The 18,643-nt window shown below is 36.4% G+C and overlaps 1 protein-coding gene across 1 annotated transcript in view; it reads right to left on the reverse strand.

Annotated features, from left to right (window-relative positions):
• Positions 1 to 18,643, reverse strand: part of LOC111151974 (nucleoporin 205) — an 83,211-nt gene that overhangs the window by 59,495 nt on the left and 5,073 nt on the right. The window contains exons 2-10 of the mRNA XM_022510226.1: positions 16,355 to 16,497; positions 14,610 to 14,781; positions 12,447 to 12,591; positions 11,912 to 12,071; positions 11,253 to 11,481; positions 8,367 to 8,531; positions 5,489 to 5,664; positions 834 to 950; positions 475 to 612 (exon numbers count right to left, since the gene is read on the reverse strand). Of these exons, the coding sequence (XP_022365934.1) occupies positions 475 to 612; positions 834 to 950; positions 5,489 to 5,664; positions 8,367 to 8,531; positions 11,253 to 11,481; positions 11,912 to 12,071; positions 12,447 to 12,591; positions 14,610 to 14,781; positions 16,355 to 16,497 (1,445 nt within the window). The remainder of the gene's footprint in view (positions 1 to 474; positions 613 to 833; positions 951 to 5,488; positions 5,665 to 8,366; positions 8,532 to 11,252; positions 11,482 to 11,911; positions 12,072 to 12,446; positions 12,592 to 14,609; positions 14,782 to 16,354; positions 16,498 to 18,643) is intronic.

Genomic DNA, 18,643 nt, shown 5'->3' on the forward strand with positions numbered 1-18,643 from the left:
CGTCGGGCTCTCTGCTCAGCGGGGAGCCTGCTTCCCCCTCCCTCTCTCTGCCTCTCTGCTACTTGTGATCTCTGTCTCTCTCTGTCAAATAAATAAAATCTTTAAAAAAAATAAATAAAATAAAATAAAATCTTAAAAAATAAAAATAAAAAAAGGAATGATGTATACTGGTTATTGTCATGCCTGTTGAGGAAAGACTAATATTAATACCACGAGAAGTCAAATAAGTGACACATAGAAAGACTATAGACACCTGTCTACAATTGGACACATACCTAGTATGTTACAAAAGGCTAACTACATAAATGATCAGAACTTAGAGTTTCAAATTTCCTTAAGAAAACAGTATACATTTTTAAGTTACACAAGTGGTCATTGTGTTAATGGCAATAACATCAGGAATAACATTTGTTCATGGTTCAAGACTCCCAATTATCATACCAAGGCAGAAAAGTAAGAAAACTAAGAGCTCACCTGGCGTTGAGGGGGTCGCTGATGAGCTACCCCAAGGTAAGAACCCATGATCGTGGAAGTCTGAAGAGGCTCTGAGGGACACCAATATTCGAGAGCAAGCTCCAAATTAAAAGGGTTCTTTTTATATAGCTCACCAATCTGCAAAATGTAAGCAAAACTGAGTGAAAATGCCTTTAACTCAACAATTACTTTTAAATGAAAATTTACATTTTTATGGAATTCACTTGTATATTTAAGACATTAAAACTGAAACTTTTACTTTTTGTATATTTAAGACATTAAAACTGAAACTTTCCACAGTTACGGAGTAAATAACGGAAGGAGGGAGAGATGACCGTTCATCCAGTGTAATGGCTTACCAAGAGCATTAAGTGTTCCAGATCTCTTCTAAGTGAAAGGGGAGGTTCATTACCCATCTGCATACTCATATGAATTATTCGAGCATCTTCATCTGCCCGATTCCTCAACTGTTTCACCTATTAAATACATTACAGACAGCTTAGTATAGAAATTTAGTATATAGGTCAATAACACTGAAACCCAGCAACTAAGAGTGGTTACATAATAGAAAAACTGTTTAAACATCTATTCCACTTTAATGACATGAAGAAATATACCAGGAATTGTATGATACCACTATCCATAATTTATAATATCTTAAAACGTCAAAGCATTTTCCATTACAGAGAAGTCGAGTTTTAAAACTACAGTGTTGCTTGAAAGGAACATTACTGACATTTTGGACAAGACATTTCCTCACTGGTTTGGATCATCCTGAATACTGAAGGACAGTTTAGCATCTCTGGACTACCTACTAGCTACCAATAACTCCACCAAAGATATTATAACAAGGAAAAGTGGTGCCACTAATTTTCCAAACACTCTCTGGTGGACATTACTGCACTGGCTAAGAACCATTACCTTGTAACATTTGTGTGAACTAAATGTCAACTGATATAAGAAAATACTCCCTTTTGGGGACCCTGGGTGGCTCAGTGGGTTAAAGCCTCTGCCTTCGGCTCGGGTCATGATCTCAGGGTCCTGGGATCGAGCCCCGCATCGGACTCTCTGCTCAGTGGAGAGCCTGCTTCCTCCTCTCTCTCTCTCTCTCTCTGCCTGCCTCTCTGCCTACATGTGATTTCTGTCTGTCAAATAAATAAATAAAATCTTAAAAAAAAAAAAAAAAAGAAAATACTCCCTTTTATTTATTTATTTTTTAAGATTTTATTTATTTATTTGAGAGCGAGACAGTGAGAGAGAGCAAGAGAGGGGAGAAAGGGGGCTCCTGGGTGACTCAGTGGGTCTCTGCCTTCAGCTCAGGTCATGATCTCAGGGTCCTGGGATCGATCCCCGCATCAGGCTCTCTGCTCAGCAGGGAGCCTGCTTCCCCCTCTCTTTCTCTGCCTGCCTCTCTGCCAACTTGTGATCTCTGTATGTCAAATAAATAAATAAATAAACCTTAAAAAAAAAAAAAAAGAGAGAGAGAGAGGGGGGAGAAGGTCAGAGGGAGAAGCAGACTCCCCATGGAGCTGGGAGCCGGACGCGGGACTCAATCCCTGGACTCCGGGATCATGACCTGAGCTGAAGGCAGTTGCTTAACCAACTGAGCCACCAAGGCACCCAATACTCCCTTTTAAAAACAAAACAAAAAGAGCTAGACAAACCCACAATTAAAGATTTCAATACTCCTCTCTCAATACTTAATCAAACAAGTATACAAAATCTGTAAGGATGTGGAAGACTTAACACTGTCAACCAAATTTACCTACTGGCATTTACAGAATACTCCACAGAACAGCAGCAGAATATAGATTCCTTTCATGTGTGCACAGAACACTTTCCAAGATATGTCAAATTCTAAATCATAAAACCTTCCCCAACCAATTTAAAATAAACTGAAATCCTATAAAGTATGTTCTCTGACCATAACAAAAATAAACTAGAAATCAGTTATACTGAGATACCTGGAAGCCCCCAAATATTTAGAAATTAAACAATACTTCTAAATAACCCACTGATGAAAGAAGTCTCAAGGAAAATTACAAAACATTAAATTGAACAAAAAAGAAAACACAACGTTATCAAAATCTATGTGACACAGCTAAAGCAATAAAGATAAGTGTGTAACATTAAATATTTGTATTAGAAAAAAAAGTTTCGGGCGCCTGGGTGGCTCAGTGGGTTAAGCCGCTGCCTTCGGCTCAGGTCATGATCTCAGGGTCCTGGGATCGAGTCCCGCATCCGGCTCTCTGCTCAGCAGGGAGCCTGCCTCCCTTCCTCTCTCTCTGCCTGCCTCTCTGCCTACTTGTGATCTCTGTCTGTCAAATAAATAAATAAAATCTTTAAAAAAAAAAAAGTTTCAAATCAATAATCTAAGCTTCTACCTTAATAAACTGAAATGAGAAAATGCAAAGAAGCCCAAAGCAAAAGAAAGAAAATAATGTAGTGCAGAAATCAGTAACAGTGAAACAAAGTATAAGAAAATCAATGAGGCCAAAATCTGGTTGTTTAGAAAGTTCAATAAAATTGATAAACTTCTGGCCAGGTTAATTAAGAAACAAAAAGAGAAGATGCAAAAAAAAAAAGAGAGAGAGAGAGAAAGAGCAAGAAGATGCAAATTACCAAAATTAAGAATGAAAAAGGAAACATCATTACAGATCCTACAGGCACAAAAAATATAATAAAGGAATATTAGCAATAACTTTATGTTAATCAATCTGAATAAAAAGGACAAATACACTGACAGACACAAACCAAAACTCACTCAAGAAGAGACAGATAGGGAGCCTGCTTCTCCCTCTGCCTCTGCCTGCCATTCTGTCTGCCTGTGCTTGCTCTCTCTCTCTGACAAATAAATAAATAAAAAATCTAATAAAAAAAAAAAAAAAAAAAGAGAGACAGATAACCTAAATAAATAAAATTTTAAAAATGAAAATATTGTTTAAAATCTTATAATTTTAAAATTAAAATATAAATATTAAACATTTAATTTTAATTTTATTAAATTTTTATTTGGTTTATATATAAATATATATTTTTATATTTATATAATTATATATTTATATTATATTAGGTATATTATATATTTATATATTTGTTTTATTCTATTTTTATATTTGTTATATAATCAATATATAATATATATGTTATATGATTAACATAATATAACAAATTATATAATTAAATTTTATTAAATTTAATTAAAATTTTAATTTTAAAAAAATATATATTGGGGCGCCTGGGTGGCTCAGTGGGTTAAAGCCTCTGTCTTCAGCTTGGGTCATGATCCCGGGGTCCTGGGATCGAGGCCCACATCGGGCTCTCTGCTCAGCAGGAAGCCTGCTTCCTCCTCTCTCTCTGCCTGCCTCTCTGCCTACTTTCTGTCAAATAAATAAAATCTTTTTAAAAAAAATTTTTAAATATATATATATTAAAAATGAAAAATTTTTAATTTTTTTAAAAATAAAAATATTGGGGCACCTGGCTGGCTCAGTGGGTTAAAGCCTCTGCTTTCGGCTCGGGTCATGATCCCAGGGTCCTGGGATCGAGTCCCACGTCAGGCTCTGCTTCAGCAGGGAGCCCGCTTCCCCCATTCTCTCTCTCTCTGCCTGCCTCTCTGCCTACTTGTGATCTCTGTCTGTCAAATAAACAAATAAAATCTTAAAAATAAAAATATTTAAAATATTTAAAAATAAATAAATAAATTTTAAAAAAAGAGACAGATAACCTAAATGCTCCTATATCTATCAAAGAAATTCCAGTATCCCCAATTGTGTGAATTCACTCTTCATACTATTCAAGCCATTTATGATTATCTTTCCATAATCAAAGTCCCATCTGGACTACTGATTAGGAAACACTTAAGTCTTAACCTTTCTACAGCCTCGTTTCTGCAAATGTAAAATGAAAGGATTAATACACTTCTTCCTATTCCAAAATTCTGTGATGTTAATCTACCAAGTCCTTCCAGGTTAGTGAGGGTTCAAGTTATCTGTTAAAGTATTCCTTGACTATTCTAATCCTGAGGGAACTATTCTTAGACTATATAAATCCATAAGTTTACTGTCTATGCTTCTCACTTACTTACTGTTACTACCTAATCTCTCTAACTAGATTATAAATTCTTTACTGGTAAGGAATGAGTCTCCTACTTTTCTTCTTCACAACTCCTAGTATAGTACCTGGCACATGGGAGAAACTCAACAAACATTTAATTTATTAAAAAATGAATAAGCACTTCACACTTTGATTGTTTGTTGCCACTTGAGGTAATCTTTCCATTTACCTTATGTGCTTCAGGGGAGGGGGTATATGAGCTGAACTGTACAACAGCATTATTATAAGCATAGGTTCTTTAGGGGGGCTTTTTAAAAATAAACATACATAAAAAATGAGTTCATAGGGCTTTTCTCCCTCATTTATTTCCTGACCCCATTTTCATGGCTTCCTTGGCACAAAGCTGCACAAAAAGCTTGTTTGTTCTTAAGAAACTGTCTGAAATGACTCTAAGAATTCTTTTTTCGATTGAAGTTACAGCTCAAACTCTTAACTCGAATGTAGTCTTTGCATTTGTTTCTTAAATCCATTACATTACCTGTATCCAATGCAGAAGTCCACTTATACACTGTAATTAAGAGTCTATACAATTATCTATAAAACTGAGATTTTCCACTATGCCTCTTCCAAATCATGTATAAATATATAAGACAATCTAAGCATTGATTTTGGGGTATCATGGCATTAATAATTCTCTACCCACAGAAATTTAACTATTACTCTCTCCTTATAAGCTATTCTCAGTATCAAATATTTTGTTCCTTTAGCTTAGTCTCAATTAACAGGTCTTATTTCATTTTCATGAATAACTAATTCAAAAGCTCTAACATAATTATTGTCAAATCATAGTCTACAATAAAAAATTTTATTAGTTTCCAAAACAAAGTTAATTTATCAGTTTTATTATTTCATAAAATTTTTCTACTACTTTTTACTTATCTTACATTATTATACCTACCTTCATTGGCATAAGCGCAAGGAAATCTGTGATGAGATTATGGATTCTACGGATATAAAATTCCTCCTGATAGAAGTTTTCTGATACCACTACCGATTCAGTGAGGAACAAGAAAACATTGTCAGCAATTGCGAGCTCTGCCATTGCTTCATCTGCTTCTGTGAATTCAGCCAGGGCTGGAAATATATTAGGAAAACAGCATGGAGGAAAAGTTATTAAACTAAATTATACTATCTCAGAATACTCTGTTGATGTTTCAAAACTCAGGTATCTTCTCAACCTTCAAGCATGTGCTATGCACAAAATAAGACTGTATTACTGTAACTGACTCAAAAACTCAAAAGAGCTACTGAAAAAGTACATTAGAAAACCACATGCTCAGGGCACCTGGGTGGCTCAGTCAGTTAAGCATCTGCCTTCAGCTCAGGTCACAATCCCAAGGTCCTGGTAGCAAGTCCCGCATCAGGCTCTCTGCTCAGCAGGGAGTCTGCTTCTCCTTCTCCCTCTGTTCCCCCACCACCCCCCACAGCTTGTGTACATGCACATTTTCTCTCTGTCTCAAATAAATAAGATCTTTAAAAAAAGAAAAAAAAAGTGCTCTTCACAGTAACATCATGAGCAATAAAAAATTATTTCAGAGATATATTATGTAATGCTGATATAGTCAGGGAGTTATTATCAAAACATTAACATATGAAAATGATGTTAAGGCTCTAATCTCAAAGAGATGAACTAGATCACTCAGAAAAAGTCGTCACAGCTCATAAGTGAGACCAAGACCTGAACACGACTACATTAAGTAACTCATCTAATTTGATAACAATGTATAAAAATTGAAAAACTAAACCTTAACCTAAAGACAAACTGGTCTACTTGTAACTTCTTTTAGCTTTTAGTTTAAAAAAATTCAAACAGGTATCTGAAAATAGACCAATATAATGAACCACCACAAACCCCATTAGCTAACTTCGACGTTATGCATTTATGATCATAATTCATCTAGATCTCCATGCATTCCCAAATGAGATTTAAGCAAATGCCGATAATTTAACACTTCATTTTTAAGTATTTCAGTATACAACTCAAAAGAATACTTTAAAAACAAAAGAAAAATTGGGTGCCTGGGTGGCTCAGTGGGATAATCATCTGCCTTCAGCTCAGGTCATGATCCCAGGGTCCTGGGATCGAGCACCACATCAGGGTCCCTGCTCAGCAGGAAGCCTGCTTCTCCCTCTCCCTCTGCCACTCCCCCTGCTTGTGCTCTCTCTAATAAATAAATAAAATCTTTAAAAAAATAAAAAGAAACCATTACATACAAATAACATTATATCTTAATACCATTATATCTTAAAAAAACAATTTCTCAGTATCAAATATCCATACAGGAATCAAATTTACAACTATCCCATAAATGTTATAAAAGATTTCAGTTTGGTGTTTTGCTTTTTGCCTTTTTGAGCAATTTGTTTGCTTGAATCAGGATTCAAATAAGATCTACAGATTATGTTTGAGTGATAAACCTATAGACTCCTCCTTTATCTTTTTGTCACCTGCCCTTTATTCACTATAGACACTGGACTTTTATCCTATAGTTTCCACAATGTGGTTTGATACCCATCCCAGTGGTATAGTTAACATACTCCTCTGTCTGGTTACACTAAAAAATTGGTAGTTTGATTTAAAGACTTGATCTGACTTACATTCAATTTTGTTGGTAAAAGTATGTCACAGGTGCTACTGTGTCCTTCCATCAAGAAATACATTGCTCGCTTCTTTTAAAACATAAAACTGCTAGTTACTTAGAGGTAATCTGGCTTCGGAAAAGAATTACTATGTAGTTCTTTCTACTTGAGCGTCATTAAGACCAAATACAGAGAAAAAAAAAAAAAAAGACCAAATACAGAGTGTGCTACTCAAAGTACACTTTCATTGCCTTGAAAAGGGTCAGGAAAAGATACAAGCCAAGAGTTTCAACCAGAGGAAAACAGATGGGTTTTTATGTTTTATTTTGCATTTTGAAATAAAGGCTGCTTATCTATGGATACCATACCTACCCCTTGAGAATGAAATAGTTTAATTCTTTATGACTAATACTTATTATTAAAATTACTAATTAAAGACTAATAACTGACTCATTACAAACCTTCACTTGAACTAAGAAATACTGGAATTGAAATCACATGATGATCAATTCAAGAACTATTACCTGAAGACTATTTATTTAGGTAATAAAGCAGCATTAATATATTAATGTAAATTGAGTGTTAATGCCTAAAAAGTTTTTTGAAATTTTGAAGTTTAATAAAGTTTCAAACACTATAAATTAGTGAACATGTTTGCTAAATTCTTCAGAAGTCTATGAAGACAGTAGTAACTAATTCTTCAAAATTCCTATTTTATTAAAAATTTGTCTGGGGGTGCCTGGGTGGCTCTGTGGGTTAAGCATCTGCCTTCGGCTTAGTTCATGATCCCAGGATCATGGGATGGACCCCTCACCGGTCCTGCTCCTTGTTCATCAGAGAGCCTACTTCTCCCTCTCCCCCTCCCCTTACTTGTGTTCTCTCTTTCTCTTTCTGTGTCAAATAAATAAATAAAATCTTCAAAATTTTTTTTGAGATACCACTATTTCAAACTTTACACTCAAGGAAAAAAAAGAAGCGAAAAAAAATCACTGGCTCTAAGGGAAATATTTCATAAAAGTTCTTCCAGGGGACAGGGAAAAACTGTGTATTTCACCGCATTCCAAAGCTTCATTTAACGCAACTCTAGATACCTTCCTGTGCTCATGCTTATATATATCAAAGATAATACCTCTTTCAAAATACCATTAACGTTGATAAGTTCTTTCTCGTAACTAAATTACCCACAATCAATTTACCTGTCACATCAGGTAGCTGAGATATTCCTCTCAAGGCCAGTGCCCAGGCAAGTCTAACAGTGGCTTGCAGCCCAGGTAGTTTCCAAAGCTGTGAGTCTTGAAGGCGGGAGTGAATTGTTGCGATGTACTGTCTTTCTGTCAGCAAAGGAAGCTGATGAATCATATCTGAAAACACAAAAATCGACCACTATACTGAAAAGTGGAGAAATTCTCACTTTTGATAGACAGAAATAATGTCTAAAAATCAGAAAATTGAAGTACTCTTATCAAATAACTGTGACTAATTAACATTAATGTTTGACAAACCAAAAAAAAAAAATATTCCACCGCAAAAATCATATGCAAACTCAAAGTGGCAATTGACAATAATTCTAAATTTTAGTTCTATTTTTTCCATTTTTTTAATAAGTGTACTACAAAACTTTTAAAAAACAGTTAAAGAGCCACTCATTTCTTCTGTATTTAAATTCTAAAACATATTGGGGCAACTGGCTGGCTCAGTCTCTTGATCTTGGGCTTCTAAGTTCGAGCTCCACATTTGATGTAGAGATTACTTAAAAATAAAGACTTTAGGGATGCCTGGGTGGCTATGACGGTTAAGCCTCTGCCTTTGGCTCAGGTCATGATCTCAGGGCCAGGGATCAAGCCCTGCATCGGGCTCTCTGCTCAGCAGGGAGCCTGCTTTCCCAGCTCTCTCTGCCTGCCTCTCTGCTTACTTGTGATCTCTGTCAAATAAATAAATAAAATATTTTTAAAAATAAATAAATAAATAAAGACTTTAGCTCTCGCGCTCGCTCGCTCTCTCTCTCTCTCTCTCTCTCTCTGCCATGTGAGGACACAGCGTGGCCACCTGCAAGCCAGGAAGACAGCCTTCATCAGGACCTGACCGTCCATGTTGGCATCTTAATCTTTGACCCTCCATGTTGGCATCTTGATCTTTGACTCTCCAGCCTCCAGAACCACCTGGGTGGCTCAGTGTTTTAAGCGCCCAGCTCTTCATTTTGGCTCAGGTCACAATCTCAGAGTCATGAGATCAAGCCGCTCTGTGCTGAGCATGGAGCCTGCTTAAGAGTCCCTTCTCTTGGGGCACCTGGGTGGCTCAGTCATTAAGTGTCTGCCTTCAGCTCAGGTCATGATCCCAGGGTCCTGGAATCAAGCCCCACATCAGGCTCCCTCCTTAGTGGAAGCCTGCTTCTTCCTCTCCCACCCACCCTGCTTGTGTTTCCTCTCTCACTGTGTCTCTCTCTGTCAAATAAATAAATAAAATCTTAAAAAAAAAAAAAAGAGTCCCTTCTCTTCCTCTCCCTCTGTCGCCACCACGGCTTATGCATTCTCTCTAAAAAAATAAAACATAAAATCTTTAAATCAATAAATAATAAAATACAAATCAATGTCATTTAAAGATTAAGAAAGATATAATTTGGGGCACCTGGCTGGCTCAGTTGGTGGAGTGTATGACTCTTGATCTCAGGGTTGTGAGCCTGAGCCCCATGTTGGGTATAGGGGTTACTTAAAAAATAAAATCTTAAAAAAAAAAAAAAAGAATTTTACTAGATAAATAAATGCCTCAATTTAAAATATCAAGCAAAAACTGGCCAAAACAAAGATCCAAATTGCAAACAAGTATCTATTCTGATTATAACAAATGAAATTGCTAAATAATAATAATTTTCAATTTACAGTTCAATTATACTAGGGTACTTCAAACAAGCACAGGATTCTGAATAAATACTAGAATGGGAAACACCACTAACACCTAAGAATTCATTTATTTTACTTCATTATTTTCTTGTATTTCCTTCTGTTGTCAGTGGTTCCCAACCTTTAACCAAGAACACATTCATTATTTAATTTCCTGTATTTTAAGTCTTCATCTACAACTATACATGTACTAATAATTCACTTCTCCCATTTATTAATCAAACATGTACACAAAAAAACAGCAATAAATTACAATTAAAATGAGTTAATATTAGCATTCTAAATTGATTAAAATTGCAACCTAATACAAAACCTTCCATTTTAGCCTATGAAACCTTCTAGGCATTTCATTTGGTTTTGAAAGTCCCACTTACCAGCTTCCATTAACACAGTCTACCCCTACTTAATTCTGTGCTTCATTTCATTCAAGACAGGATATCTGACAAATGCAACAACTGGCAGCATTCCTAGATGAGCACAGGTACCACTAGTCTGTGACAGGCAAAGCATTGTGTGACAATGTGACTGGAGGAAAGGGGTACTTATGTTTTCCATAAGCCTTTCCCAATGCCTAAGGATGGTCACAAAACATGAGTGGAAAATGTCTATTCTCCTTATATACCTACTGAGAGAACATGCTGATGATACAATCAAAAGTGGACAGGGGATAACTGTTCAAATAAGTACGAGTATCTATGATGTTAAAAGGCAATAATCTTCCAATAATCTTGGGGAATCATTTTTAAGATCTTCATTTCTAAGCAGTAACTATAATGTTACCAAGTGACAATATAAATTAAAGAGGATATATTACTAAAAATGATAATTATCCTCCCTTAGAATGTTTTCATGAAAGATTTGAAATGTGAATAATATAGAAAGGAACAAGCAATTAATTAGGAATGTAGAACTCATGACATATATTACCTAACTTTTACCACTCCCCTATTCCAAAACTGAAAAGGACAATAGAGATATCTAACAGCGTGCATATTTATAAAATGTGATCTTATATCTAAATATTCAAATACCAATGAATTACACACACAGGAATACAGGAATAAAATACATAATTTTTTATTTTAGTAGTTAAAATAGTTAAAATAATGCCCTACTTAAACGTTACCTCCACAATTTAATCTGATTTTTTAAAAACAAAGACATTAGTAGTACAGAATTCAATACCGTCTCGTTCCTCTGTGCTTTGTTCTATAAAACTGATATCAAAGCAGTACAGAAGCGCCATAAGAAGAGCCAGATTCACTGCATCCAATGAGCCATTAGCCTCAACTGTTACTTTTTCCAAATGTCCAATAAGAAGGAGAGTGTCATCTTTGCCTAAAGGTGACTGACAAGCCCAGGCAAAAAGGCTTTCTGCCAGAGACTGCCTGCATTCCTTGATGAGATCAGAAACCTAGAGATAAAAATGTACGATTATCAGTATACATAAATCACCGTGAAGCCTGGTCTTATTTCAAAAAGTAAACTACCTTTTACAAAGCTAACTAACTAAATAAAAATCTATCTGAATCCACAAGTAACTCTAAAAGCTCACATCTAGAATTCTAAACAAACCCTATTATTAATTCCTTATTTTACATTGCAACCTCCTTTATGCAATGACCAATTCCTTCAAGAGTTCATTCCAGAAAGAGCTACAATAGCACATAAGAGACTAGAAAAAAGTAGAAACAGTTGTAAGTCAATTTTGGATACAGATACCCACACATTTCAACGGGCATTAGCAATTTTCCTATGCCTGTGTTAGAATGTTCTAAATGCTATGACATTTCTGCCTGAGAGCCGACACAGATGACCATGAATTGATGACATTGAACCCTTGCCTCTTTCCGGTGTTTTTCACTGCCCAAACCTCTCTCTCGCTGTAGTTTCTCAAACTCATTGTTCACATCAATCTGTGACACCAGAGTAAGGACTTTGTAAGTCAATCCTTGCTCCATCAGCTCCTCTGTAAAGCGTGTTGTCATGGAAACCAGCTCTGGACTGTAATGAAAAGAAATCAATGGAGAAAGTTACAAGGAATAGTCACGTCTATGCTTCATCATACAGATATAGCAGTTGTTCTTGACAATAATGTTTCATTACTGGAAAAGAAACAGAATGAATTGTAACTCAGTTCTTTCCATCCTTGCTATATAATTAGGTGTCAATAAACTTCTAACCATAAATTATTTTTTATTTGTAAACAAAATAAAGCAGCTTTAATCTGTCACTCTTTATGGAATACTCAGTTGTATTACTGATTTTATTTAAATTATACACACTAAAAGGAGAAATTTTTGTTATTTCTAATAATTAAAATAATAATCTGTCAAGTAATTTCCAAAAAAGCTCTGAAATCCTAAGAAGCAAACAGACCTGAGTTCGAGGGTCCATGTTTTGCCTCGTCTAGACTGTACCAAGGCTTTCAGGGAGTTTGCAATGCACCGTTTTCCATCCCAGTATAAAAGAACAGCTACTAATCCTCTGGTGAGACCAGGAAAATGTGGCTGTTGGTGCTCTCCTAGAAAAGGGAGTTAAGAAATAATTTGGTAAGTATGTGTTTAGGAGGAGAGAAAAATTACCATACCAATGTTCAGTTCAGAGAAATCACAGAATTTCAGGGTTCTAGAGGACCGTAGGACTCCTCTACTTCAAACACTGTTTTCCTCCTCCCACATCTTCAAGAAGCCACCCAATCTGTGCCGGAACACCAGCACTGACACAGAATGCACCGTTTCCCAAACTCAGTTTCACCTTCATCTATGATTTCCACATGCTGGTCTCACTTGGTCCACTGAATCTAATGATATTTAATGCCCATTTCCCCTCTTTCACACGAGATCTTTCAAATGTTTGGAAGGTTTTTCCCCTGAGTTTTCTCTGAAAAGTAAATAATCTATTCCTACGTTTCTAGTTCACTCGCCCTTTTAACTGTTCACCTTTGAATAAGTTCCACTTTTGTCTTTTTTAGTTTTGGTTTCATTTCCTGAGCCTGGTTGTCTTCTCCCCAAAACCCAATCACTCCACTCTCTCCTGTCCGCAAATTCATCTCATGGCTCACACCTCTGTACAGGCCATTTTGTGCCTGGAAGCCTTTCGTCCTCCTGAGCGCATATGTATTCCATGTGACACGTGCCTACTCAGATTTCAACACCTAGTTCAGTCCTCATGAACTTTGTGAAGACTTCTCTGTACACCCTGAGGTCAATTTAATCCCTCTGCCTCTGGACCATACTAAATCTTGCATAAACTGGCATCAAGGCACTTTAATGTATAATTACTTGTCTCCATGTTTTTCTCAATTACTAGACTATGAGCTCCTTTACACTAGTTGAAGTTTCACTTGTGTTTCTATCCCTGGAGTCTTAACACAGTGTCTAGCCCATGATAAACATAAAATAAATGTTTGCTAATGAAAGTTCTGAGTTAAACTCAAAACTCAAGCCTATCCAGTTAACATTTCTATAATAGGGCAGGAAAATTACCTTCCTCCTTCTCAATAACATACTTCTTTTAATGCAGCCTTAGGTCAAAAGGATTTTGGAAGCCACGTGATAACTTTAAACATATGAGACTTTCTTGGGGCACCTGGGTGGCTCAGTTGGTTAAGTGCCCAACTCAGCTTTCAGCTCAGGTCGTGATCTCATGGGTTGTGCAATTGAGCCTCTCGTGGGGCTCCATGCTTCTCAGTGCAGAATCTGCTTGAGATTCTCTCCCTCTGCCCCTCCACCCACTGACATGCACACACACTCCCTCTTTACATGCAACTATTCTGCTTAAAGTCCCTGTCAGCAACTTCCCACTGCAATTAGAATAAAATCCAAATAATTTTCCTTGCCTACAAGACTGAATATAATCAGATTCCTGCTCTCTTCCTTAACTTCCTTCGCCCTCCCCTGTCTTTATGAGGCTCCTGCATCTTTTTACCCACGGTCTCTTTATTCTTTAGTGTGCCTTTGGTGTAACCTCAAGCACCTGCTATTTGCTCTGCCTGGGTCACCCTTCCCCAACAACTCCGGTACCTTGTCATCATTCAGGTCTCAGGTCAAGTGTCCCAGAGAAGCCTTCTCTAAGTATCCTATTTAGAGTTGCCCCCAAGAAGCTCCCATATCTCTATATCACACCACCTTTTTTAATTTTCTGCCTAGCTCACAGTATTACTAAAATTATCTTATTTCTAACCTATTCATTATCTGAATCACCTTCTCAAAAAGAACTCCAAAAAAGCAGTGAACTTACTTTCTTACTCATTACATGACAATAAATTCTTTGTGCCATAAAATTTGTGAGATGCAGCCAACGATTCTTTGCTAATAAATTACCGTGGAAAAGCCTATTTTAAAACAGTTAAATTACCTTTAACAATTCCAATCACTAAAGCCCTCCCATTAGTCAAAGATAAACAGAAGGAGACATTTTGAATATGGTTTTTCAACTGAACTACTCTGGAATCTAAATGATACAACACTTGAAACCCTGAGTGGATGACTTCATGATTGTATACGGCCTTACGGCAGATTCAGTGAAATGTCGACCTACCAGCAAGGAGAAGCTCCACAGCTGCCAGTTCTCCGATATCAAAAAGGTCACTAAGGATAAAGGCCTCTTTAATGAGCTGTTCAGGAAGAAGTCGGGTTCCCTGTTGACCCTGGATGGCGACTCCCTCTGTACTGGCCTTCTGAACCTTTTCGTGCTGTTGGACATTTTTTGGCTACAATGGTAAAAATAAATAAAATCGTGGAATGAAAATCGTATACTGGAGACAAGGTCTTAAATTATTACCTAAAGAAGGTAATTCGTGGCAGGTAACATGATGGAAGAAGTACCGCTTATCAGACAATCTACCATTAGGCCTTTAAGACATGACACTTCCTATTACCTTCAACACTTATGCTGTTACTATCTTCTTAATAACTGCTTCTGCTAAACTCTGAAATACAAAATGTTGAGAAAAGCAAACCAAATAATACACTATTTTTCAAATTTGTAAAGAACATTTCCAATTATATATTTCATAAATAAAAACAATATGGTCTTCAAGTGAGAAATAACAAATAGATACATGAATTGTTGACTCAATTAGGAAGGCTAAGGATAGTTTATTAATATATTATGTAAAATGTAGTCTTAGTCCCAAAGGTCTTACTAGGTTCAAATATTTAACAAATGACATATGGTATAGAATTACTTGATGGATCATAAAATTTTAGAAATGTACATCTTATAAAAGGCCACATCAGTCTATTTAATCCAACTCCTCTACTAACAGATGGAAAAGCGGGCACCTGGGTGATGCCGTCAGTTAAGCGTCCAACCCTTTAGTTTTGGCTCAGGTCGCAATCTCAGGATCATGAGATCAAGCCCTGCACTGTGCTCCAGCCTCCGTGCACCCTCAGTGCGGAGTCTACCTCAGAATCTCTCTCCCCTTCCTTCTGCCCCTCCTGCTTGTGCTCACTCGCGCACTCTCTCTCTCTCTCTCTCTCTCTCACTCTCCTTCTCTCAAAAAATGAAATAAATCTTTGAAAGAAAAAAAATAAGTAAAAAACAGACGGATGGAAAAGCTGATGCCAAGATAAGTCAAGTGACATCTGGTGCACATACAGCTCTAGTGGTAGAGCCAAGACTAGAACTCAGCTCACATGGCCCCCAGGCTAGGGCTCTTTCTACTAAAGACATCAAGAAAGGTAAAAAAAAAAAAAAAAGCTAAAAAGCAAAAGGGCATTTCTGGTAACACAAACAGTTCTTAGATAGTCTTGTTAGTCTATAAAAGAAAATTATCAAACAGTAAGGAAAAGAATTTCCAAATATAAATTTCCTCCACTGAAGTACTCCATTCCTGGTTGAAAAGGATTTCAGGATGCGGTGATTAATGACATGTAAGAATTAATTAGTTTAGCTAATACAACTTACATAACATTATGAAGAGTTAAAATGTTGAAAGTGTACCTGGAAACAAACAAAATAATCAATCTTACTGAGCTTAGGTATATTAACTATAGGTCAGAAATTCCAAGGAGGCTCATATTTCTGGAATATACTAAACCTTCTAAATTGCATTCAAATATTGCTAAGCTATCTCCCCGCTAGAGATAAGTACAGTATAACATCTGTGGAGAACAAAAAAGAAGAGAACAGCTGCTTCTAGGAAAAATTACATTCATAGAGAAAACTTGAGCCAAGGACTATACAAGTTATGTATTTCATTCACATGCATTAAGAATTTACTTGCTTGTCAACATTTTTAAAAAATGCATATCCAAGAAGTAAAAAAGAAAATTTCCTACTGGGTTTCTGAACAGTGAGATGAAGTCAGGTTTGTGTTTCTTCAAAATCATGTCAAGAAGGTGGACGGCTTCAGGTTGTCTTCTCCAAAGAGCATTTCCCACTGTTTGCCAAATGTCTTTGTAAGGACCCCAGAGACTGGCAGCTTCAGGAAAAAATAAATGAAACAAGCATCATATAAAACATACATGTGGAAAATAGAGAAGTTACTGTCCATACATTTCAATTTGGTCACCATACCTACTTTAAAATATACAGAGTTATACATACAAATCAAACATTAATATAAAAGCATACATATCAGCCTTCTCAAGCAACAATAAAAACATCCTTCTACTTAACTTAATATAACATAAAGTAAATCTTGACTTTAAACTGGAGTATCTGCTATGGTTTTGCCACTTTATCAGCTGTGTGACAGGGAGCAAGGAAACAACCTCTTTGAACTTCAGTTTCTGTACATAAATAATACAGCTATCACCTACATCATAGGGTTGAACAGATTAAATGATATAAACTAGGGGTGCCTGGGTGGCTCAGTCGTTGGGCGTCTGCCTTTGGCTCGGATCGTGATCCTGGGATCCTGGGATCGAGCCCCACATCGGGCTCCCTGCTCCGTGGGAAGCCTGCTTTCCCTCTCCCACTCCCACTGCTTGTGTTCCAGCTCTCGCTGTCTCTCTCTGTGTGTCAAATAAATAAATAAAATCTTTAAAAAAAAAATGATATAAACTAGATGAAATACACAACACAGTGCCTGGCATACTGTAGGCACTCAATAAATATAAGTGTTTTCTAGCCTCCCTATCATCCAAATAAAAGCAGGAGTAGAGGCAAAAAAGATTAGATTTTGTAAAACTTAGCAGCTGAAAAAAAGCACTTTATTTTGGCAGGGATACTAGCTATTAAAAATCAACATAGAAATATGGAACACTTCTAAAAATTTATATAAAAAGGATCACATTTTGATTTGTAAAGGTAATAATAGGAAGCAATACTGAGCTTCTGCTAGGTGCTACTGAGCATGGTTCTAAGCTTGTCAACACATAATATTTTATTTCAGAACACTGTGAGGACAGCACTACGTTTTCCTCCATTTTATAGATACAGAAATTGAGGCAGAGAGGTCAAGAAACTCACCCAAGGCCACACTGGATAGGTGGGTCATGAATCCAGGCAGTTTATCATCAAAATGTGCCTTAACTGCTGAACTATACTGTCTCTATACATAACACTTGGAAAACGAAAAGATTTGGGATGATACAGGTATTTCTGACACATCCAGTAAGCGAAGAAATTAAGATCACAACATCTAGACATACCTAGGTGAATTCAACTAAACTCAGCCAAATTTACTTATCTGAAAATGTTTTAAGCCCTTAAATAATAAAATATTACAGAGGAAAAGAGAAACAATTTGATCTTTAAAAACTCACAATTAAGTTTTACAGACAAAGCATACTTAAGCGAAAAATTTCAATAACAATACAAAAAAGTGAATATGGTTGTTGCCACAAAAGATCAAAATGATGGTCAAAAATTTTTAAGGGATGGCTACACTTGTGCAGCAATTTGGGGAAAATCTGGGTGACAAAGAGTAGCCAAGGGAAAGCAGGAGCTAAGGCTCAAAGACAGATGTGAAAGTGTAAAAGAGAATTCACAGAGCCATAGTGACCTTACAGACTGGTGACTTTCAAACTATTTCCACTATAACCCATGGTAAGAAATATTCTGTATCTCAATCCAGTACACAATTATGTGCAAAACGAAAAGTTGTATATAAAATACTAATATTCATTCACTGTATCTGTGCATTCCAAATTTTTTATCCTGTTCACTATTTTATTCACTATATAAAATCACTATATTTGGGGCACCTGGGTGGCTCAGTGGGTTAAAGCCTCTGCCTTCAGCTCAGGTCATGATCCCGGGATCCTGGGATGGAGACCCACATCAGGCTCTCTGCTTGGCAGGGAGCCTGCTTCCCTTCCTCTCTCTCTACTTGCCTCTCTGCCTACTTGTGATCTCTGTTTGTCAAATAAATAAATTTTTTAAAAAATCTAAAATCACTATATTTATTTTAGACCCACTGTTTGAATAACACTCCCTGAACACCCAAGTTTCTGTTTGCAAACAATCAAATATGGTACCTATATGTGTTTATAAAGACTCTGAAAGGGAAACTAGTCAAAACCAATCAGTCACTCCAAAAACGTGGAACTTATCTATAGCCTAGACTATTAAGGGTCGTCTGTAAACATGCTTAACTGCTGTCTGAAAAAAACACAAATCCA

The sequence above is a fragment of the Enhydra lutris genome, unplaced genomic scaffold (genome assembly GCF_002288905.1).
Source record: "Enhydra lutris kenyoni isolate GAN:26980312 unplaced genomic scaffold, ASM228890v2 scaffoldscaffold27, whole genome shotgun sequence".
NCBI lineage: Eukaryota > Metazoa > Chordata > Mammalia > Carnivora > Mustelidae > Enhydra > Enhydra lutris.